Below are 24,255 nucleotides of genomic sequence, written 5' to 3' on the forward strand. Positions count from 1 at the left end.
GAATTCACTAATCTCTTTGAAGTTTTATTTATGAAAGATTACTGCATACAAGGAAAATAAATTTATTGCTAATACAGAATATTTAATTCTGTAGAAAGCAGAAGATGTGTTTGCTGGTTGTGGTGAAGCTGTCTTTCTTACTGCTAACTGAGGACAGTATGGATTGCTCTTTACTCTTCAGAAACTTTGAAATTCCAAAGTTTTTCTGATGGTCATATGTCTATAAGTGAAGTGAATCTTGGCATAGACTTTCTGTACCTTAATGTTTTGTGAATCTGCTGCGTAATCATTTTTATGCTATTCAGTGTGCTAAAGTTAAGATTGAAAAATCTTCAATGTCAACAGAATTAGTAGGTTAAATATAGTGATACTAAATGGAGAGTAAGATTACTACACAAACTAAGTGTAAGTAACTTATTTTGGGGAATATATTATTTCGAAGAAGAAAGTAAATGCATTGCTCTCGGCTGCATGTGTATTAGGCAGGCTTGCCTGTATTGATAGGTGAAAAGTTAAGAGTAAACTGAATTTTTTTTATTTTGGACAAGAATTGAAGATTAAATTTTCAGAGGATCAGCACAACTTTATTTATTGTCTGCTTATGTCCCAGACCATTGTTTATGTATCCTAGTCTAAGATTTTGGTGGAAGATATTTTGGATACTGCTCGAATTGATTTCACTAATAAACTGAGTGACACAATTCTGTGTGTATTCCGCTGTGTTTTTTTAAGTAACAAACAACTTTTTTTTTTTTTATTTAACTTCAGGCAAAACAGGGCTAAGAGTCTCACAAAGTTATTTGTTTCTTCTTTTCAGTGATGTTTTGGCACTGCCTATTTTCAAACAGGAAGATTCCAGCCTTCCACAAGAAAATGAGACCAAACATCCACCCTTCCAGTATGTTATGTGTGCTGCGACATCTCCAGCAGTAAAATTATATGATGAAACTCTTACATACTTGAATCAAGGTTGGTACACATACATTGCAGGCATAACTATAGTGAACGCGGCTTGTGGTGCAAGTCTAAAGCTGGAATTGTATTTCGTGTTTTGATACGTGTGGGTACATCCAAAGTGAATGCATGTTGAAAATGAGGTTGGACACCTTACTAGTAGTCTTGTTTTGTCCAGCTGACAGACTCATAGCTATCATCGGTCATCACTTCCCCATTAGAGTCTGGGGGTTTTTTAGTTTTGTTTTTCTCTGCTCTGTGTTACCCCTTTCCATCTCCCACCTCTCCCTATAAAATCAAGCCGCCAGAGCTTTTAGGAGACAAACTTTGGGTAGTAATAGCTTGAAATACCAGGCTAATTTAAAAAAGCATTCCTGTTTAAACTTGATTAATAATAGCATGTTAACTGGATGATATTTGCATAAGGTACATACAAACACCCCCAGAAAGTCATAATAAATATTAAAATGTCAATCCCTAAACAAAAAGTGTTGCACAATAGAGGCCACTGTAATCGCTCTGAGATTAGCTATACATACCTGCCCAGAACAGTACTATGTTTGAAACGTAAACACGAGCGCAGCTACCCTTGGAGTTACCTCTGGAGCTTGGGTGTATTTTGTTATTGTCTGTCTACATTTATCAGGAGTTAACTAGATAATTGCTTTATGTGAGTCCTGCTGGTTTTTCCTCATAGCCTGCGATTGATTTGCATGAAAATTCAGTTTTCCTTCTACAGAGGGCACACACTGCTGGGTAAAATAATGTGAATGTAGTCATTACCATGTGATAAAACCTCCCTCGCCTCTGGAAATGACAGTAGGTGCATCCTGTCAGGACCCACGGATTTATCCCATTTTTTGTCGTTTCCAGAGGCGAGTATGAAATACTTGTAAATACTTTGAAAGTATCTGTAGTTTTAAAGGGACCAAAAAGTTTCATTTTGTTCCATTAATTCCATGCTGTGGTGTGAACCCTGTTAGAAAAGTGTCTTAAACAGAAGTTTCAGGCACCACTATTCCTGTGTACTGTGAACCAAAAACTAATTCAGGTACGCTAAACACCAAATACCTTTGTGCTCTGACTCGTCTACTGATAGAAAATTTTTTTTTTTTTTTTAAAGGTCAGTCCTATGAGATACGGATGCTAGATAATCGGAAAGCTGGAGACATACCAGAGATCAATGGAAAACTGGTGAAGGTGAATTGAAGTTCTCTATCTAGTGTTACTAACAAACCTCTGCTGCTTGCATATGGAAAGAGTAGTTCTTCACCTTTTCTTGTACTCTGGTTCATGGAGGGAGGCGGAATGGCTGATCTCACCAATAAAGAAAATATGCACAGTGGAACCTGATGCATAACTGTTATTTCAGGTTTACTACAAATTAAAAGAATATACAGCTATGCTTTTCCCCATTTATGAATGGGTTCGTTTCATGTAACTTTAGATAACTAAAGGTGAGCTAATCACTTCGTGTACCCTTTATGAGGTCTGCAGTCTGATCTGTTTTAAGATGAGATTAATCTCTACTGAATGTGCCCATGTCTTTCTGCTGAGTAAAAGGAAGCTGTGGTAACAGTGATCTCAAATTTAGGTATCTAAAGTTAGGTGAGAGAAATCCAATCTAGAGACTACATTTTGCGGATGATTTTTTTTTTTCTGCTATCACTAGATATTTGTTCAGAATGAATGTGGACCAGTGATGTTTACAAATAAAAAAGTATGAATGTAAATACCAGTGCATAGAGTGCTTGTGTGTACTGAAGACCAAATTATTTTATGGAAAGCTTAAGATACCTAGTTGTCTATAGATTTGTATCTAGTGTCTTCTGAGCTATTTCACTGTCCATTTCAAGTGATTAGGAGATGTGGAAAGAAGCTAGAGGCTTATTTAGAAAGAAGTGGAGACGTTATGAGCGTGGTTCTTAATAGGTGTTGTGCAAGACACATGGAGCCAACCTGTGGCTTTTGCAACAGTAGGATATTGGAATTATATCCATAGGAAAACAGATCTCTCTAATTTTGCTGCTCATTGAGCAGGTTGTTGCACAGTTGCTCCTTTTCCTAATTCCAGATTTGTCTCCTTGTGCTTTAATGTTAGCAGAAGGTACTGTGGGTATTGCATGAAGTGTAAGAATGAGGCAGACTGAAAAATGTCCAATTCATGGTACAAATTATTGAAAGAACTGATGAAGGGGAGGGGTTTGGATTTTTCTTTATTTATTTCTGTGTTCTGGAATATTTTGGGATACTGATGGTTGCCAGATTTTTTGCTGTAAATACGTATTTATCAGCATTGTGGCTATTTTGGAATGCTTTAGTTCTTTGTCTTCAGGCTGTTTCTAAACGTATAGTAACTTTGTGGCTCATCAGATGCTTGTTTTCTTCTTTGTTAGAGTATTATAAGAGTTGTGTTCCATGACAGAAGGTTGCAGTATACAGAGCATCAGCAGCTAGAAGGTTGGAAGTGGAACCGCCCTGGGGACAGACTTCTCGACTTAGGTATAATTGTTTCTATCTGTTGTCACTGTATGAAATTCAGTCCCCAAATTTAAATTGATCATGGTCACGTTTATGTTAGGGCTGGTGAAAAAACACAGACCCATTTTCTGTATGCTGCTTTGTCATACTGTGCATTTTGAATATAAATGTTCTTACCACTTTCACATTCCTTTAAAACCTGTAAGTGCTATGGAAGTAAGATAGTAGCTCTGCAACTTTATACATTTAATAATCTTTCTAATTTTGATTACTTAATGTTACAGTAATTAGGAGAACATGGACAAAAGTAACTTTCTTCAGTAGTTTGTGGAAATGGCACCGACATAGTTTCTGTATTTTGTGTAACTTGATCATTTTTGGTGCATAAGCTGGGGGGGCAGGGGGAGGAGGGGAATCAAAAAGCACCCCCAAACCCTGAGCATTTAGTATGTCGAATATACTAAGATTCTTCAGATCAGTCCTAAAAAACTGTTTCTGGGCTTATGGTCAAGCCACCAAAGCCCACATTTTTCTACCCTACCTGTGTTTGCTGATGGTAACCTTATATTAATATTTGTAGTGTTTTCTTGAAATATGATAATTTTGAAATGTATACTACTTATTTTAATAGATATTCCAATGTCTGTTGGAGTCATTGATATCAAGACAAATCCAAGCCAGCTCAATGCAGTTGAATTTTTGTGGGATCCAACAAAATGTACATCTGCTTTTATTCAGGTTTGAAACTTTACTTGACTGGATGTCTGTGTTTGGTGCCTTTCAGGTCACAAGAAGTAGTATATTTGCGCTATGAAATGAAGCTTCTCGGTTTCTTGTTTGTGGGATAGCCATTAAATACCAGCTTTGTAAAAAAACACAGGTGCATAGTTTTACAAGGGTCCCTAGTTAGGTTTTTCAGCTTGATTTGAGTTTATAAGAGCATATTTTAAAAACATGTAAATAAAAGGCTTTCAAAAAGCTCTTTGAAGAAAGCTATCATGGTTAAAATATTTAGTTATATGGAGTGTTAGAATTAATTTATATCCCTCTAAATAAATGTCGCTACTACTATTTTTTTCAGTTGAGAGGCCCATTCTCCTAGTGTTGAGCTTCAGCAGAGGCTTGGCTTGAGGATACAAAATGAAAAATGATGTCCTACAAAGACAGTTTTAAATCAGACATTCAAAGATGAATCTTACTATGTCAATAGGCTTCCTTGTAGTAGGATTTTTATGATTTATGTACTTGACGTTCAGGGCAATTGAACATGCTTTCTTTGGAAATTACTTAGATAGAATGTTCAGTTTTGCATTGGAATTTTGTCTCGGATCTGTGTTTATTCTAAAATAAAAAGGTATCAGTATAAAGTTTGAGGTAGCAGCATTTCATACTGAGGCTGCCAAAATAGGTTAAATTCCATATTGTCAGTAAAATAACTTCAGTCGAGTACAATTGAAGACATTTTTTTCTAGTAAGAATCACATAGTTACTAAAATGTAGTCTCCTTGAAGGAGTACGAGATAAACTACTGCATGTTTTTGTTTATGCAGTTCCTTGGAAGAAACGGTAACAGACTGACTGAAAATGGAACTGATTCTTGTTACACAAGTATAGTTCACTTATTCTAAAGGCTAGAGAACACAGCCTAGTGGCACTGATTTACACACTTAAAGTTTCAGTTTCCAGCCTGTGGTTCTCTTGTTGTTAATGACCATATGGAAGAAAAAGATAGTATTGGAGTCGTTGAGAGTGTGAGGTATCCGTGGTGCTTGGCTCGCTTAACATTCCATGATGAAGCCAAAAAATTGGGAGCACTGTCCAGTAAGATTCATCATAACTCTTTAAAAATTACACGGATTTTCTCCTTAGATATCTTTTAGGGGTACTTCTAGCTTATAAACCCAGTCTTCTGATGTAGCACTTGAGGCAATTACATACTGATTAAAAAGTCTGCTGACTTTTATAGGAAGTTGGCATATTTGAAAATACCCTGATTTCCCATGAGATTATAAACTCTTCCAGTCAGTGACCTTCTGTAGCTTTGGTAATATTTATTACAAGTAACTCTGAAGTTTATTCTAGCTATAATGCATTGGACAATAGTATTTTGAAAAAGTTTTTGCTATATTCATGGTAGATGTAGTTGTCTTCCACGTAAATTTTTCTCAAGATCCAGCACGTTCTCATTTAATAAAAATCTATAATGACTTCTGCTTTTTGGAGAGATTTTGGTGACACACTTGCTTGTTTCTCCTCTTGCCTGTCAGCTCAAGTATAATGTTTTTGGCTTCATTTACATGTGGGCATGAAAAGGAAGGAAATGTTAGTTATGCAGCTTGGTCCTCAGATAGGCTGGGTAATTTGTTACTTGTCCTTAGAAAATGTATATGATGTTGGTAACACATAATGAAATTCATTTCTAGAATACTTCTGAGGGTCCTTTTTGTTCGGCGGTTGGTTTTTTTCAGGTACATTGTATCAGCACTGAATTTACCCCTCGTAAACACGGAGGAGAGAAAGGAGTTCCTTTTAGGATTCAGGTTGACACTTTTAAACAGACGGAAAATGGAGAATATACAGATCATCTGCATTCAGCCAGTTGTCAGATCAAAGTTTTTAAGGTAACAGTAGAAAACAGATCCTTAATAATTCTCTCAGAAGCTCTCTTAAAGATGGGGGACATCTTTATGTTACTGCTTGACTTCTGAGATCCAATTTCAATTATAAAACCATTTTCCACATGCGTTCTTGTTCATGTAACTGTTCATTTTTAGCCAAAAGGAGCAGACAGGAAACAGAAAACAGACAGAGAAAAGATGGAAAAGCGAACTGCACATGAAAAAGAAAAGTATCAGCCTTCATATGACACCACAGTTCTTACAGAGGTAACAAAATAGAATTGCATCTGCTGACTGAGGAGGAAATACATAGAGACAGCGTATTACTTAGCTGCAGTCTTGGAAGGGTTGGGGAAGAATTAGTTCTACACAAAGATATGCTTTTTATTTGCCAAACTTGTCCAGTGAACAGCAACATTAAATTTTAAGATTTTGTTCAGTAAACTTTCATTTAGGTACTCGGTAGATGCTTGTATTAAAACACAGTAGGCCTGAACACTGTTTGAGTGACTGTACTGAACCCTAGAGCAAGTCTTTTGGTACAGATCTAAAAACCTTGCAGCTGAAAAGCAAAAATAAAAAAAACGGGGGGTGGAATCTAGAATTTTGTTATCTGCCAAATTTGAGCTTCAACATCTATTTTTTGGAGATTACTGAATTTAAGGCCAGAGCCTCAGTAGGTTTTTGTATTTTCTTTTTATTTAAACATCAGTGAGTTCTATGCGGTTTTCTAAAGATTTCAGAAGTTTTTAAAAGGCTTTTAGATCTTTCCTCACTGTATAATGAAAAGAAATTGATCCAAATCTTTGGTGTTTGTCCAGATGAGGCTTGAGCCTATAATTGAAGATGCAGTTGAACATGAGCAGAAAAAGTCCAGCAAGCGGACTTTGCCAGCAGACTACGGTGATTCTCTGGCAAAGCGAGGCAGTGTAAGGGACTTCTGCTTACCTTTTCATTGTGCAAGATACCTTGTGCAGTGTTAGATATAGGAGAAACTTCCATTATATAAAGTAAAACTATTTTGATTGCTGTGTCTTAATTTTATTCGCTTTTCTGTATACCAATTACTCCATGTTTGTTTTCAGCAAAGGAATCCTTCCTAAATCTAACACTTAAACTGTTGCAGAGGGACTGTGTAACTTTTAAAAGTTAAGAGCTTTCTGTTTATGCGACTTTAAATGAAATAACTTTTTGCTTTCCTATATGTGTGTAATTAGTGGAAGTAAGAACAGTGATATTTAGTGTTTTGTTCCATATTTGTACTTACATTCAATATAAGTTTCCATGTACATCAGTATTTTTAAAATGCCATGTCGTGTTGCAGATGGTGGATCGTTAGTTACTGATTTTTTTCTTTAGCCATCTACATATTGTGCTCCAAGCAGGTTTAATGCAGTTCAGAAGAGTCAGCACATCTTCATGATACGTGTACACTAACCCTGTATGTGCCTGAAAATAAATCTAACGTATATCCTGCGCACTCTTCCTATCAAGGGGTTAGCATTTTAGATTTCTTAAGTGCTGTTTCTTAGGGTGAATATTACTGAGACTGTACGTTTTTCAGATGAGAAACAATCCTGCATCTTTCATTTGGCAAGTTTAAATGTCAGTTAGTAATATGACTGTGGAAGACAATTATCAGACTGTTCTTTGAACAGGTATATTGTGTTGACAGCTCTTTCCCAGCAGCCTTAGGCAAGGAGTGTCTGACTTGTGTCCCTCAGACACTTTTTACTTTTTATTTATGATCTGTGAAAGTGATGTGTAAAGTTTAGGTTATAAAATACTTCAGTGTATGCCTCTTGTTGTTTATAAACCGTGTAACTGGGTGGGAGGGAAGAAGTGATATTAAGTCAGATGGGTTCTTTGTAGAACTGGTTTTTGCCCCAAAACTGTTGTAAGCACTCAGCTGTCTGAATTTACCTTCTACTATTCTTGGTTGTTGTGTTTTTTTTCTTTTAAGATGCACCTTTAAGATTCTTTGGCAGTGCAGACATTCTTTTATTTGTTCCAGATGGCCCTGGGGTGGAGATGGAGACAGGAGAAAACAGGATTTTATCACTTTTCACTTATAAAGCATATCTGAAGCATCTTTTGAAGCTGGTCCTTGGAGGGATTTCTGCTCCCCCCCATGCTCTCTTCTCTTTCTGTTGTTATAAGTACTTCATTGAATGATTGTTGCTTACAGGAAGAATAATAGAAAAAGGTATTTTTAAAAGATACGACACATCCCTTGTCCAGAGTAGGAGAAACTGTAGACAAATGATACGTGAAGGTTGTCTAACCTGTTCTTAACAGTCTCTTGAAATATTAAGCTTCTATGAATGGGAGCATTAACTTTAATTGTAGCAAAGAAAAAATTGAGGTAGGACAGATAGTACTGGACTGCTAATGCCTTTCCCAACACGCACAAAGGATTGTGCGTGTGTGTGTGTTTCTCCGCTTCTTGCTTGGGATGAAGGATGACCTACGGACTGTTTTGTAATAACAGCTATGTACAGCTTTCCAGTTGTCTTAGTTGTGCAGCTGGCTATTCCTGTTTTGCATTTGCCCTTAATAAAATGCTCTCTTGAGATCATTTGGTCAGGTTGTTGAGACCATTTTGAATTTTATTCCTGTAGGATGAAATGCTTTCAGCCTTGCTAACTTCCTATCATTTGCAGATTTAACACATAACCTGTTCCATCACGACAATGATTTTTATCATTAGCAAAATTATTGGAAATTACCAAGCCCATAAAAATTACCATGAAACACTATTTTTGCTGAATTCATAGTGAAACCTTGGTAATCACTGTACACTCATTAAATGCTGTTTTTAATTATGTTGAGTGTACAGCTCATTTGCTTGATCTAGAAAAGGAATGTCTGATCTGCATTTTGAAGGCCAACTCATCAGCCTTTTTCTGTTGTCACCAGACAGGCTTATTCTTGTGGGCCTTGTAAATATGGACAGGGGATGACGCATGTTCCTACTTAGAGCAATTCTCTTCTTGCAAATCTGTCTTCCCAAACGTAGCCATCAGAAGGTTTGACCGTTATCAGACTTAACCTCATGTGTGCAGATCAAATGTACCGTATGTGCAGTACAGTTGTCACAGAGGGGCTTAGGCACAAAAACTGAAGATCTCTTTAATTGAGAATTGACACTGTTTTCTGTATGATGGATCTTGTACTTTGCGTGTCCTGGGAACTATAGCTCCATTACAGAAGGAAAACAGGATTGTTCGGAGTGTATTTTTCTTGACAAAGTCACTTAGCCAGTGCTACTTCCTAGGTGCCCAGAAATAGTTTTCTGTTACCTTTTCTTGAATTCCAGAAATTTAGGTTCATCCAATCTATGGTTCTCTTCCTTTTTAAAGCTGGGTATTGTTATCTTCCTCCTACATCTAACCTATTGTATAGGCTGTCTTTTTTGTTCCATGCTTTTTGCATCGCATTTTGTATGTTGGCTTTTTTTAGTTTGCCCCTCCAAGATTCTGCTGTTCTATTTGCTGGGTATTTCTAATTTTGTGTTTGTTTGTTTGTTTTTTCCTGTGTGATTTCTTCCAGCTCAGCCACAATCTGATTTGGACAGATTTGTTTCTTACTGTGCTTCCTTCAGGAAACACTGAATCTAGTATCTTTCTTTCCAATTTAATTCGTATAGGATTCTAACACAATACAGAGTTTGGTGAAGCTTCCTTTCTGAATGGTCATTCTGCTCTGCTCTTCTCCTGTCCTTTCCTAAGAACCAGAGGTTTTTTTCTAATTGCCATCACCCATCTTTTCCTTCACATTCATTTTCATTAAAATGCAGTCTAGATAGGCTTTCCCATTACTCCCTTTTTATTCACCGGGTGTTTCAAAAGTGAGTGATTTCACTGCAATTTCTGCAGCATTTATATTGGTATTTTCCAAACAGACAACAGACCCATAGTTAAATTGCTTGTTAAGACTCTCTCTCATGCTATGGAGTGTTGACTTCTTCTGTAGAGAGAAAAGGCTGCAAACTTAACACTGGCTTCTGGGCCTCAGAGTGGATGTTTATGTACAGGTGACCTTCATCCAGGGGCCATTTTATGAAGGAGGCACTTTATTTTTTCCCTCTCTTCCAAATATATAGAAGCTAGAGTTTATCTAAGGAAAAAGAGAAAAAAACCCACCAGATTCTTTCCCCTGCTTTGGATTTGAAAAAGCAGGCAAATTTGTATTGTCATAGTTGGGTCTTTGCCCTTTTTTTCTGTCTGCAGTATCTTGATTGATCTTTATATTAATATATATTGTACATCACAAGCTAGAATACAGAAAGCTATAATTTGATTAAACTGGGTCAAATGGTCATTTTTTGCAGTTAGAGCTGATTAGAGGGCACATGGAAGTTACAAGACTTCCAGGTATAGACCTTGAGATAAATTGGAACATTAAGTTTTCGACATGAAAGATTGGTGCAGAAGTTAAATATTTTCTGTAAGTGACAAATTTAGAATATAAAACCTTCTAGAGGCTATATGAGTCAGAAAGTGGAGCTGGAGCAAAACTAATTTAGCAACATAAGCATATAGTATTTGTTTCTCCTTACATCTATACTTCATGTAGCAGTATCAGTAGCATATGGGATATGTAATGTGGGTGACTTCACATTTTGGGAATAACTTCTTTACTTCTGCATTCATAACAATTCAGTCTATATGTACAGAAGTATTTTGCTTTTGCCAACAACTGCGGTCGTATTTTATAGGTTCATTGAAAAAGCTCTATACCATGTACAATAAAAATTTCTGCTTTGTTCTCTAAAGATGATGCTGTGTGCCCAAGTGTGGTAAGTCTAATTTGGAGCACAAATTAGATTTACTGTACTGTGTTTTCGTGTTTATTTGGTATTCGAATGTAGTATGGAATTCTTTGCCAAAGTTCACTTTTACTCTCTGGTAAAGCGTGATTCTGGGCAGATTCAGGTAGCTTGGAAGTAGGAAAGGAAATTATATTGAACAGTGGCTTAGAATAACTTGAGATTTTGCAATTCTTCAGAAGTTGGGAATGTTCTGAGTTTAAATGCTACATATCCTGAATCTGAAAAGTCATACTTAGAAAGATTTCCTATCTTTGTCGTTTAACTCACTGAAAACATTGGTCTACACTTAACTTCATTCATGGCCTATACTGAAGGATGTTAAAGATCTGAAGCCAAAATAGCTTTCTCCTTCTCGAGAATTAATCAGTGTTTGGAAATAAGACATAATTTCCAAAGCACAGTTGTATCAGTAGTATTCTATCAGTAACGGAGGGCAGTTGGACTTGAGGCCTCAAAACCAACATCTTTGGAAACTCACCAGTATGTATTCATTGTTCCTTACAGGTAAAGATACAACGCCAATCTTTTTTCTGTTCTGTGATGGCTTTTTTCCTTGTGACAGGGTGACCTTTTTCTCTTAAGTTTATGTGCAGTGGCCAGGGACTTCTAGTATTATTAGCTTGCTGAATGTCCTTTGGTTAACTCAGTTTGGGGCTTAATATCCTGATTGATCACACCACTAGTCTAGGAAGTCCAGTGTTCTGTGCATGGCATTGGCGATTGCAGATGCTGTTTCAGGGAAGCCGTGCCACGTTCTGTGATCCGTTCCCCTCGTAACCCTGCAGTGTCCGGACTCGTCACGCGGGAGGTTAGAAAGCATATCCTTACTTAGGCTTTTTAGTGTTCATGGATTTGATGCCCAGGCATTTGTCTAATCCTGTTCTGAACCTGATGGGTTTGTGAAGTGTGGGACTGTTGTGCATGTGAGTGATTCCAAAAGCATAAGCAGCTTGGGTTAATTGCTGGAAGATGCTTGAAGAATATATGCTCTTGCCTTTTTTTTTTTTTTTAAATGCTAGGCTTTCTTGTTCCTTGAACCTTTCAGAATTAAGTATCTCAGCACTCAAATACTCATTTTTCCCTCCACAACCTGTAAGAAGAAAGGACAACTGAGCCAATAGGCATGTTGCAGTAGTGTTAGAATTACTACTACTACTTTTCCTTCTTGAACCAATTGATTCAGTCTTCGATAGCCAGTAACATTTTTGCTGGAAGAGGAGTCAAGGTAGGAAAGTTTATTTATAGGAGAAGAAAGGCTGCTTGCTTTGGGTTGGGATTTTCTTTTTCTAAATATTTCAAATGTGCTGCTTGCTGCATTTGAACTCAGAGTTTTGTCCTGAACAGCTTCAGCTGGGCTTGAAGGACAGAAACGTTAGCGGCAGTACGTGCACTGGGAATGGCTCAGAAGCAGTTCTCTGACACCAGCGCATCCTTCCCTGCCCCTGAATTGGAATATATGCTGAACAGAACCTTGTGATGGAATGGTGGCTAGGGAGGTACAGCTTGCATCTGCGTGTCCAGATAAACCTCTTGCATTAAAATTTAGGGAGAGAATGTCAGAAAATTAAATGTGCTTTCAAAATACTTCAGAAGAACAAAGTTAACATTAGTATGTTGAACTTTTATTTTAAAATTACAACTTTGGACCACATAATTAGGGAATGAAGGCCTGTTTTAACTACCTGTTGTAATATAACATCTTTGAGATGAATGTTAAAATGAGCTTGAGAAGAAAAGCAACAGATGGGAATACACAGATTAGGAGGAAGAGTGAGTAAGACTAGGAGGTCATAGAAGAGCATGCTTGCTGTGGATGGCACTGTTTGTAGTCTAAAGGGTGGCTTTGATGATGTAATCGAAGAGAGCGTTTACACAGTGGCTAGCAAAAATACTGATTTGAATAAAATCTTGGACAGATAAAGAATTTTCCTGATTTTTAAGCTATTGGCATGAAAGACTAGTTTTTTTAAATTGTATGTGTCATGCTGGGGAACTTGCAGTCTTACTCTGACAAGTGAAGACTGGAGTCCAGCACAGAATTGTTGTTAACTCTTTTACAGAAGATTGCAGCTCATATTGCGCTTATTTACTGTTTTCCCTGGATAGTGAAAAGGTCTTTCGACACAAAATTGTTGAAACATTTCCATCAATATTAGGTCATACTTGTTTTCCTCCCTCCTCTCCCCTCCGCCCCCCAACAAGGCTATGATATAACTCTGGAAATTTCCTTATTTAGCTGGTGCATGTTGAGTATATTAGAAATCTTTGTGGTTTTGACAGGCATGATCTTAGCTTACTTTATTTTGGGAAACTTGATTGTTTTAATCCTGTCTGTTTGTCTTTGAACATACCAAAATCTGTTTGGTTTTTATTTTTCTTTAAAATACTGGATTTGCAATGGTATTGGAAACACTAGGAGCTAGTCTTATTTTGAAGGGCTTTATCATGATGGTTTAAAAAAATATCCAAAGAAGACTGAAGAATTGGACAGCTGGCTCATCATATACTTGTGATGACTTAAATTCGTGTATAAAAGTTCCAGTTTACCAGGCGGTTTAGAGAAAGCAGTACGTGTAAGCATCATTTTACTCCTGCAGTACATTAATTAAAATTTCCAATTCACAAAATTTCTACGGAAAATTCCATTTGTATTTAATAGCTGTCAGGCCAGATACATTCAGTTCATCCACAAGGTGAAATCTGGCTTCATAGTTTTACTTACTACTGCCGAACACCTATTGCCAAGTCGTGATACCTGCAGTTTAAACAGCTCCTTCATCCCTTTTAGGATGAAAGAAGTTTTTTCAGCCGATGGCCTGGGGTGGGTTGGTTGGTTGGTTTGTTTTAAACTGAGTAATCTGTACAAGTCTTCTGTCAGTTCCGTCACTAATACCTTCATTTTTTAACAGAAGACAGTATAAATAGGAGTCTTCGTGAAAGAACAAGATAAAACAGAACTGATTTTTACCTGGAGTATCTGCATGTGATGTGTGGGATGAAGGGAGTCTTTATTTGGAATTACAAAATGAAAATTCTCTGTGGATAAAACCCGGGCTTTAAATGAAAGAAATGTGTATCAGAGTAAAAAAATGTATTGTCAAGAGAAACTTAAATTTTAATTCTTTATCTTCAGTGCTCACCATGGCCTGATACTCCTACAACATTTGTAAACAACAGTCCTACTCCTGCTCCAACTTTTACCTCTGCTCAACATAATACCTACAGTGTCCCAGACAGGTGGGTTTCTTTTTTGTACCCTAATTGAAGATAACATTTTAAAATCAGGCTTATTCAAAAGTGTTTTCTGAGTAAATGCAACTGTTTTCTGGTGCCACTGGGGAATGAGAGATTGTTTTGACCTATATATTTATTTTAGAGTTTGACACTTGCATCAAGTGATTCAATTATAGTGTAATTGCTTCTGCTTCAACATTTTTCTTTCTTACTATCCATGGCTGAAAACTTGTCGTCTTATCCTTTGTCATACAGCGAATACTTTACCTTTTAACTATTCTAATTTAGTCCTTGTCTATGCAAACTATTTAGCTTTTTTCAGTAAGAACAATCTTCATTCTCCTCATACACAATTAATATAATTTGCAAGAAAAAAACTCAACAATAATTTTTACAAGCTTTTCAACAGGAATTGTATTGGTAAAAACATTTAGTGTTGAGGCATTAATTAAACTACTGTAATCAAACTTGGGTGATGAAGGAATGATTTACAGTGGTATTGTCTAGTCTGTATACTTTTGTCTGCATTGTATTTTACTACCCCTTCCTCAGTCACCCTTTAAGACAGTTCAGTGGCCATACAACCTCCCATGAGTGGTGGTAAAGCTGCTTCTCCAGTTGATAAAGAATGCACAGAATAGGAACCAGATTACTTGCATATAGAAGTGTGATGATCTCTCTCTTGAGTTCAACTTAAGTTTCACTCTGTGCAGCATTTAATTTCTTTTTAAACAGTGACATTTATTGTTTTGGGAATTTTAAGTTATTTTTCAGCATGCTTAAATATTTTGCTTAATAAAATTCTAATACTACTACTTTTTTTTTTTTAAAAATCTGTAGCAATTCTTCCTCCCCAAATCATCAAGGAGATGGAACCTCTCAAGGGTCTGGAGATGTGAGTGTTTGCTTTGTGGTATTGGTCATGGCTATGTTTGTGTCAGGACATTTGGTTTATACATACCTTGGTATTAATAGGTACTGAGGGAGATTATTTTTTTTAATGGCTTTGGATTTTTTTTAATACCCAAATTACCATGTCCTGTCTTGTTTCTTACAGCAGCTTCATCCTTCAGCCACAATTCAGGAAACTCAACAATGGTTGCTCAAGCATAGGTTCTCTACCTATACAAGGCTTTTTTCAAATTTCTCAGGTATCTATAGTTTATTGTTTTTATTTAGTGTTTCTTTGTGTTAGTGAGCAAGTTTTGTGTAGGAAAATAATTCTCTAAAAACAATATGGCATTAGATATTTATTGTAATTTACTAATTTACTTATTAAATGTTCAATTTGCGTTGGAAGGTATTTCTTTCTAGTTTGTACAAATTCATCCTACCACCCAAAAGTGACGCTAGGTTCTTTTTTCTTGATGATAGTTCACAAAATCATTTTAACCTTGATTAGTCCTTTGAGAAAAATGAACAAATTTGGTGAGGCAGACCTGCAGGCTGTCTTGTTTTGCTATGCTGTTTCCCAGTGGCAGCCGGTGTGCAGTGATCTCAAAGAAAGTGCAAGAAATTGCTAACAACTGCCCCATGTTAGATCTTTTCGTAGGAGTTGGATTTAGTTGTAGTATATGAAGTACAGAGTGCACTGTAATAACTTAAGTGCATCGAGGATATGATGTATTAGTTGAATGCCTGGGATGATTCATTGAGTGAGAAACCACCCAATAGCTTTGGTCTGCATTTTGCCTGTGTTCAAAATACACTAACCTGGGCGTCAGTTAAAACTTTTAAGCCCTTTGTCTGGATATAGAACAGTCATCTGTCTCTGCAGAACTTGTGTGTCTTGCAGACCTTGTACTTGTTCAGAGATGTGAACACCGTCAGGTGGAACTAACCACCTTGGGAAAATGGGTTGTTTTGTCTTAGTGCTAGCTAGTGCCTATTCTGAATTCTGCTTGCTTTTTCGTGTTTGCAGGATTCCATTTTTATAATGGTGGTGTTTGTTATTCTTGGTTTAAATGAAGATACAATTCATTTTAACAAGTGTAGATGTTCTAAAATAATCTTCGTAAAATCCTCATGTGTTTCTCCAGGTGCTGATTTATTAAAGCTGACAAGAGAAGATCTGGTACAAATCTGTGGTCCAGCCGATGGAATTCGGCTATATAATGCACTGAAATCCAGGTAATGTGTTGAACGTGAGATTGGGTGGGGATTGTTCTGTCGTGGACTAGAATCCCCCGGCCTTAGACCTGGGAGATCTGGGAAGTCAGTGTCAGGGTGGGCCTCGATGCCTGTGAGAGCTGTCTCGGGAATTGGCAGCGATGTGTTTTAAAAGAACCTCCTGCCTTCGTACCCCTCAGGCCAGATCCCAGAGGAGATGCAGGCACTGCCCAGTTCACAGGCAGGCCCTGAGACTGGTACCAGAGCAGTCGGGCACCGCCTGTTTCTGGGCAACAGATGGATTTGTTGCCAAGACCCAAAACTTCTCGTTTAGGGGAGCTAAGAACACCCTGAGGCTTTCTGAGGTGACAAGCCTTGAGTGCTAACACAGCATCCCAGCTGATGGGTCTGCTTCTGACTGAAGGGGGCATTTGGTACCATTGACCTTCCTAAGAGTTGTCCTCCTTACTCAGTAGTTACGGTCCAGGATTCCAACAAGCAGCATCGTGATGAACTCGGAATTGACTGAGATTTTGTTTAAGTGCAGTAGCATCTGAGCGACCGCTTACCATTCTATTAATTTTTCTTTTTTTTTTTAGTCAGTGAAAGAAAACATTTCAAGTGTGCTATTAGCATAACCAACGTACATTTGTAGCCTGTCAGCTTCTGTATTTCCAGGGCAAGTAACCTTTTCTCTGATGGGCGATTTCTTTGAACTGCAGGTCTGTTAGGCCTCGTTTAACAATCTACGTCTGTCAGGAGCCATTAAGGAGCATACAACTGGAAAGACAAGATGCAGGCAATGGCGATAGCAGCAACGGTGCAATATACGGTATGGCGCGTAGGAGTCTCAGCATACCATTTCTGTGTCTTAAAAAGTCTAGACCAAGGTAGATGGGAAGGAAAAAAGAATAGTGAAGAGGCTGAATTTGTGTTTCTGGTGTACAGAGAGACTGTAGGGTGTTGTATTCACGATGACATTGCTGTTAAAACACTGCAAGGGATGAACAGAACCTTAAAACCTCTCGAGGGTAAATCACTGGTTTTTTGGGTTTTTTTTTGTTGTGTTTTTTTTTTTTTCAGTCTGTAGATAAAACTAACTGTAGTTACATGGTAATTAATTAAGGAGTTCTCAAATTAGCCGTGCTGTGTTGTTGCAGACAAGGTATTAACCAGAAAAATGTAGGTGCACGTAAAAGCCATGTGCAAATAAAACTTTAATTCTTTCCCATTTTCTGTTAAGTTTTGCTGTCATTTTCTGTGCAACTGAACTAGAAGTGGTAGAGCTTGGGCAAGGAAAACAGCCAAGCAGTGTATGGGCTCAGGATTTTAGTATTATTTTCCTGATAGACAGCTGTTCTTTCAACACAGATGGGAGCTTAATATTTAATTGTACATTCATGTCAATCTTACAATTAGAGAATGGAACTATTTGAAAGGATTCTTTTTTTGCTCTTGGCTTTGAGTGAAGAGACCTTGCTCTCCAACCAACTGAAATCTGTATAGGCTGCTGCTGTAGTAGTAGTTTTGTGTCTTCCATGCAAGGCTTGAGGTGGAGGAGGATCTGTAAATAGGATACTGTCTCTGTCAAGTACACATGTGTCCTCTGGATACCTTCAGTCTTTGGTTTGGGAGGGAAGAATGTGCGAACAGGGAGCTGCCAAGGGCTTCTAGCACCATTAAATAAAACTATACCACTGTCAATACAGCATCAAACTGAACAGCTACTTTGTCTTACTGTTCTGTTTGTTCACTGTGGTGTATTTTCTACCCCTCCACCCTTCAGCTCTGAGATGATCTGTAGGAAATCTATTCAGCCAGTCGAGAAAGACTGTCTTTCCCAACACCAAAATCTACATCCTATTTTAAGCAACAGGGTAGCAGTCGATGTATGTATTATGGACATGTAAGTCCAGTGTATTACCCGCTTCTTTTGAGACGGTCCAAAACTACTTCCAAAGTCATCTTCAGGTGATTCTCTGAAGAGCCATTTAAGTCTGTTTGCAACTGCGTTTTTGTGCAGGATACAGGAAAAAAACGTGGAAGTTGCCTTCAGTATCAGAGCGAATAGAAGCCTCCCCTTGTCAGAGAGTTGTGCTTATGACTTTGCCTTGAAAGAAGAGTCAGGCAGTTCATGGTTCTTCGTGAGAACAGAGGGAGAGTAAAGTAAAGGTTTTTAGCTTTTAAGACTTTTTTTAAAACTGGGGTGTAAGATTTTTTTCATATTTACTTGTTATCAGTTAGTACTATGCTTATGGAAATAATTTTTTTTTTTTTGTAGTTTATCATGCAATCTACTTAGAAGAAATGGCAGCCTCAGAAGTCACGCGCAAGCTTGCTTTGGCATTTAATATTCCTTTGCATCAAATCAACCAAGTTTACAGACAGGGTCCCACAGGTATCCACATCCTTGTTAGTGATCAGGTAATGGAAAATTTATTTTCTTGACAAATTTTATTCATGTTTTTGAATATTCATATTCATTTTTCCTGTTTTGATAATGCAACCTGGTGTTTTCTGATACTTAGAGTATTTTTTCATTTACGTTAAAATGAGCAGAAGGATCCTTTAAATGTCACTCTTCCTCTACCTGAATAAATTCAAGTTATGAGGAGAGAAAGGCAACTGATCTGTATATTTCTGAGATGCTGCAGTAATTATGTATTTATTTTGAACATGCCCAAAGGCAGGGAGCATTTAAATATTGTTGAACTCTGCTTATTCAAGCATCTGTTACACATACTGAGAGTTCAAAAAACACAGCGAACTCCAACAGGCTCCCAACTGGTTGTCGCATGATTAACAAGCAGTATTTTGACAGTAATGTATTTTAATTTAATTTGGTATATGCTTGTTACTTGTGAATAGAACCAAAAATATGCAATTGCTTATAAAAGACTGTGTTTAATATCTGATGTATTAATTTTTTGCATTGGTCATGTTCAGGAGGGTTTCAAAACTTTTTTTTTTTGTAGATGGTTCAAAATTTTCAAGATGAGAGTTGTTTCTTATTCACCACAATAAAAGGTACAGTGTCTTTTCTGACAATTGAAAACATAATTGTTTATTCTACAAAAGAGCCTTCTTTAAAGTGGAATGCTCTTCTAGTAAAACTTTTCCAAGGAAAGAGTAATGGCAGATCTAGTGAAGGCTGACTCGGGGGGGAAAAAAAAAAAATCTGCCTACAGTAGTGGCAGAAAACCCCCCGTGGGTTCCTCCTCTCTCAGCCAGACCCTTCTGGCTTTATGCAGCGCCTCAGGCTCTTCTCCAGGCTTTCAGGTCAGAACCAGCACTCAGTAACAAATCTCATTTAAAATTGTCAGCCGTCACTGAACAGAGCTTGCTGTTAATGAGTGTGGAGAATGGTGAAGTTTCAAAATAATTTAAAAAAAAATAATAAAATAATCCTGGCAATAGTACCTCTGGGGTTCAGAAACCAAATGTTCAGTGAGTCCTGATCGTTGGCAGAACCGAGTATAAAATTCTTTTCTTTCCTTGCGGGTAAATAATCATGGTCAGTGGGTTGTGGCTGTAGCGAGGCCGTGGCCGTTTCGCTGGGCAGGCTACCGCGCCTTTCCTCTGCCAGGCTGGCGCCTGGGATGCCGCTGTCGGCAGCACCCGCTGGGCTTCAAGGGGAGCATCCGCAGAGCGACCCCCCCGTGCTGTCAGACGGGTGGAACCGTTGTAACCGTACGCACGCAATTATCCTGGGATGCAGCCAGCCGTAGTCCGCCACGGTGGTTGTTCAGGTTTCCTCAAGGCGTGTGGCGAGTCTCCCTCCAGAACAGGAGGTGTTCCAGGGGAGTCCCAGGCTCGCTCAGCAGTCCATTTCTGGGGAAAGGTGCCAGGAAATTGCTGTGATCGGTGGACAAGTTTGACTCCATGCAGATGTTCCCTACAGAAACTGCCCCAACTTTGGAGATCCAATTATCCATAATGTTTTTGGGTTTTGTGTCTTTTAGGAAACTTTTAAAAGCTGTATTTGTGCTGTAGATGAGCTGTGTTTTTAAGGTCTGCTTCACTTTATCAGCATCCTAACTTGAAACTAACTGTTCTGTGTGGTATAAAATCTATTCATGTCGTTAGTGATTGTTGGAGAACTGTTTGTCTCCGTTGTTAAGCCTTTTGGTGGTACTGCTGGCTTCTAAGCATCAAAGCCACAGGGTTTGTGGTTTTGTCTGGTTTTTTTAACACTGTTTCTATTTGGCTTTCTAGTTTAAGGCTGAGCATCACAAGATAGATTGTTAGAAACCTACACCGAGGGTTTACATTGGTCTTGCAGAAGTTAACTTCTCTCTATGATACTAACTGTCAAAGGAGGTGGGATTAATGTGTCAGAGGAAGAGTTCAGAAATAACTGTAAACCAAAGGGATCTTGAACAGTCAGTTATTCTTCAAGCGTTTAGTCCAAATAGCAAGCTACTGATATTTCACATCTTTCAAGTTTCATATTTCGTAGTAGTAACAAACCACTCCTACACAGTAAAAACCAAGTCCATATGTTGGTGTTTCATGCACTGGCTTGTGTATTTATGGTTCTCTTTGTGAAAGACTGACACTTTTTTTTTCTTTTTCAGCTGAAAATGGTGAAGGCTTCCATATAATTTTGAAGTGATGTCACACGATTGCTAGACTGATACTCCAACGCAGAACAAAGTCCTGCCTAAAGATTGCGAAGATCATCCAAAACCTTAGGATCTAACTTCACCGTATAAGATGTTTCATATTGAAAACACAAAATGACCTTTCTAATGAGCTGTTTGAGAGGTGAACTTTCTTATCACTGCCATAGCGAAGTGTCCTCATGAGAGGTGTGACGCCAGGACAGCTTACGTACAGGCACGGAAGACAATGTAAGCAAAGGTGCTTGCCCTTGTCTGAAATGAGGCAAATTATGGCCAGTAGATACAGTTCCTAGAAGCGAAGCGCTCTTGCTTTTCTCTACCTGTATCCAGTTGGAGATGAATGTAAACTTACTCTGGGGCATTTACCTTTCTGTGCCAGTTTGTCTGTTACTTGCTTGTACCTTATGCTGGTTTTATTTTCTGATGTTAGCAGAGCACATATTAATCTGTGTGGAGAGGCGTAGTTAAGCTGACAAGTGATCAGGTTGTTGGGTCTTTGAGAGAGTTAAGTCGATGGTGATCAGGTTGTCCGATCTTTGAGAGTAAAGCTGTCAAAACAGCTTCCCGTGTAAATTGTGTATAAGAGTGTATGTAAGAAGTGTAAATGCCAGAACAGGGCGTTTAAGAAGCCCTAGACAGATGCAATATATGCATGCAGCGAACTGCATTATCCATAGTACCTTATTGGAGGGATTAATATAAATCCTATGGGGTACCAAGTAATTGTGTTTTGCTTTAACAAATTTAATGAAAGAGAATTGCCTATGCATCCTTTATGTTTAGTTTCCTAGGTTCTCTGCGGAGCACTGCTGCAGTTTAACTCTTTGCTTGTAAAATTGTGGGTTTAAAAAATACTAGCAGTGAGAGGTGGATTTTTATGATGTAGTGAGATGATGCTGACGAGGGAAGATGACCCACTGGCACCACGGCGCTGTCGGCTTTCAGCAACATCAGATAAAGCGCTTTAGAAACACTAAGTACACACCAGCGCAGTCTCCTTCCCCGCAGGTAAATGCCTTCCTGTAGTTGCTATTACGGACAAGGATCTTTGGTACCTTTTTCGTTGACCGTTCCTCACCCTCCCAGCCCTACTGTGCAACTGCTACAGTGCCTCTTCCCCGTGACCAAATGTTGACTTTTCTTTGAAACAGGCAGTGTGCTTTTTCAATATTTTGGGTATTTCTGGTAAAGACGTGGCACGGCATTTCCTGTTAAGTTTCACCTGGTTAGGTACCTGGAGGGGAATATTTCAGCAGGTCTGAAGTGACAGTTGCGTAGCTGTCATTTTGTGCCTTTGGAAAGTTCCACCTTGATCTCTGGCTTAAAAGCTTGGGAATAGTTGGCGCTTTATGCTGCAGTGTTCCACGCAGGCAACTACTACAGCATGTAAAAAAGCAAGTTTGATTTTTCTATTTTTCTCATTCCCTCTCTCGTAACTGGCGCAAGTGCTTAGCAGAAAAGCTTCTTAAAGCTGTAGCATTTTGAAATTTTAAATTCATCAAAGCTAGAGGTTTTTTTCCTATTTTTATTTTTTCTGCACCAAACAAAGTTTTGTGTACTTAAAACATTTCTGCCTATAAGTTGTTCATCTCTGGGTATTGTTTGGTCCTAGTATTTTCTTGAACTGACACTTGTGTCTTTTCAGCTCACACCATATTCAAATCCAAATGTTTTATAAAACAAGTGGAAAAATCCTTGATTGGAAAGTATCCAAATATCTAATTTTAAAGAATATTGAAAGTTGTACAGTAGTTTGTCCAGCTCACTTGAAATTGGAATTAAATTATGGCACCAGCAAATTGCTTTTGTTTTTTAATAAGATGTACACATTTCAATTTAAGTATAATAAATGTTTTTCAATAATTTTGTAAATGTGCTTTTCTTTTCGTTTACTTTGCCCCTACACACACCCTCACACTAGAGAGATTTCTGTTGTTAAGGTTCAGAGTAACTGCACGACCTTCCCCTAGCACTAAAGGTAGGTAAAGGTAAGTCACGGCAGCAGACCAGCTCTGCAGTTTATCCTGCACCCAACGCTTCTGCTTCTAATAGAAAATGGAGTTAAACTTGAAATAATTGAAACAAATTCAAACTTCACATCAGCTGATTGTTTATTTATTTAAGTGTCCTATATCGGAGTAGGTTCCATTTGGTTGTGTACATCTTCAATGCAATAGACTTACAAGGTTCATTATGTTCTTAGAAAAAAATGAGCTGACAAAAGGCAACGTATCTTGGCATACTGGTACCAAGGACCTTCCTGGTACAGCCGAGAATAAAATCTGCTGAAAACTCTCCATGCCAGCAGGATCTTCGTGGAACTCCAAGGCCGACCACCAGCGCTGCTCCGCTGCGGGGCAAACCAGGCCCTGGCTGCTGTAGGTCGTCACAGTACAGAAATGCACGTGCTGCGCTCTCACCTGTAATTTAACCTCAGCGTCGAGGGCTTCCGTTACCGTCCCCATCGTCTGTGCCAGCTGCTGTTATCCAGAAAAGTCCCTTACTGTTCACCCCTCCTTGTAGGAAGTACCTTAAAATCCGGGGGGAGGTTGCAGTACTGTCCAGCAGCAGCCTCCCCAACTGCTTTTTAAGCCAGTTTTTCTTGCCAGTTTTCAGTAAACGCACAAGGCCCCGAACTCTTAAAACAAACACACACACAATCAACCTCACACAAAAAAGCTCTCTGAACTGTTGACTAGTTTAGCTATCTCAGATAATTAAGTTGCTTAATATAAAAAAGTTTATTTTTTCTAACCCTCTAGCACTGAAAGACTAAGGATGAAAGCATGGCCTTAAGAGTTAATACATAGGTTTTATTATCATCATTCAGAAGTTGACAGCTTCTTAAATAACCCAAATGGGAAGAGTTTGGCTTTCCACACGCAAAAACCGCAGGTTTGGTTCACCCCCCTGCCTACAGCTTGCTTCGCCCGTCTCTTTGCTGCGTCCCTGGCATGGGTGGGACAAACAGCTTGAATTCCTCACTCCCATCATTGCTCCTGTAACCAAACCTGGTTTCCATTCCTCACCTGTAGAAAAGCACGAGGAATTCCCCACTCCGCCTCGAATCCGCATCCTTCCCTGACCCGCGGAGGAGACGCAGGAAAGGCGTTCGAGCGAGCCCCGTGCCTGGCTGTGGCAGCTGTTGCCGTGGAGGGCACAAGCTCTACCCCCCGGGATTTCCTGCCCCATTTAAAGGCTGATGGTGTTGGGCAGAAAACGTGCTTCAGTAACAGGCAAGCTTTAAACTAACACAGCTCAACTGAACCAAATTCAAAAACTTGGAAAGTATTTCTATTGATGTCGTTAGCTTGAGGTACTATCTTACCTTTATGACATTACCTATGATGGCCTGTTTGTTAGGTAATTAAATACGAAGCTGAATCATGAAAAAGTACAA

General features: G+C 38.4%; 1 protein-coding gene across 1 annotated transcript; it reads left to right on the top strand.

The window, feature by feature from the left end:
- Window positions 1-817: 817 nt before the first annotated feature.
- Window positions 818-21,275, top strand: UBP1 (upstream binding protein 1 (LBP-1a); the record flags this gene model as incomplete). The annotated part of the gene is made up of 14 exons (XM_009707885.1): window positions 818-969; window positions 2,078-2,154; window positions 3,351-3,456; window positions 4,067-4,173; window positions 5,904-6,056; window positions 6,210-6,320; window positions 14,021-14,124; window positions 14,962-15,016; window positions 15,179-15,272; window positions 16,161-16,251; window positions 16,953-17,062; window positions 18,512-18,654; window positions 19,206-19,257; window positions 20,808-21,275. Coding segments are annotated over 14 exons (1,393 nt in total), but the record flags the coding sequence as incomplete, so codon positions are not given.
- Window positions 21,276-24,255: the final 2,980 nt, after the last annotated feature.

The sequence above is a fragment of the Cariama cristata genome, unplaced genomic scaffold (genome assembly GCF_000690535.1).
Source record: "Cariama cristata isolate BGI_N322 unplaced genomic scaffold, ASM69053v1 scaffold8799, whole genome shotgun sequence".
Lineage (NCBI taxonomy): Eukaryota > Metazoa > Chordata > Aves > Cariamiformes > Cariamidae > Cariama > Cariama cristata.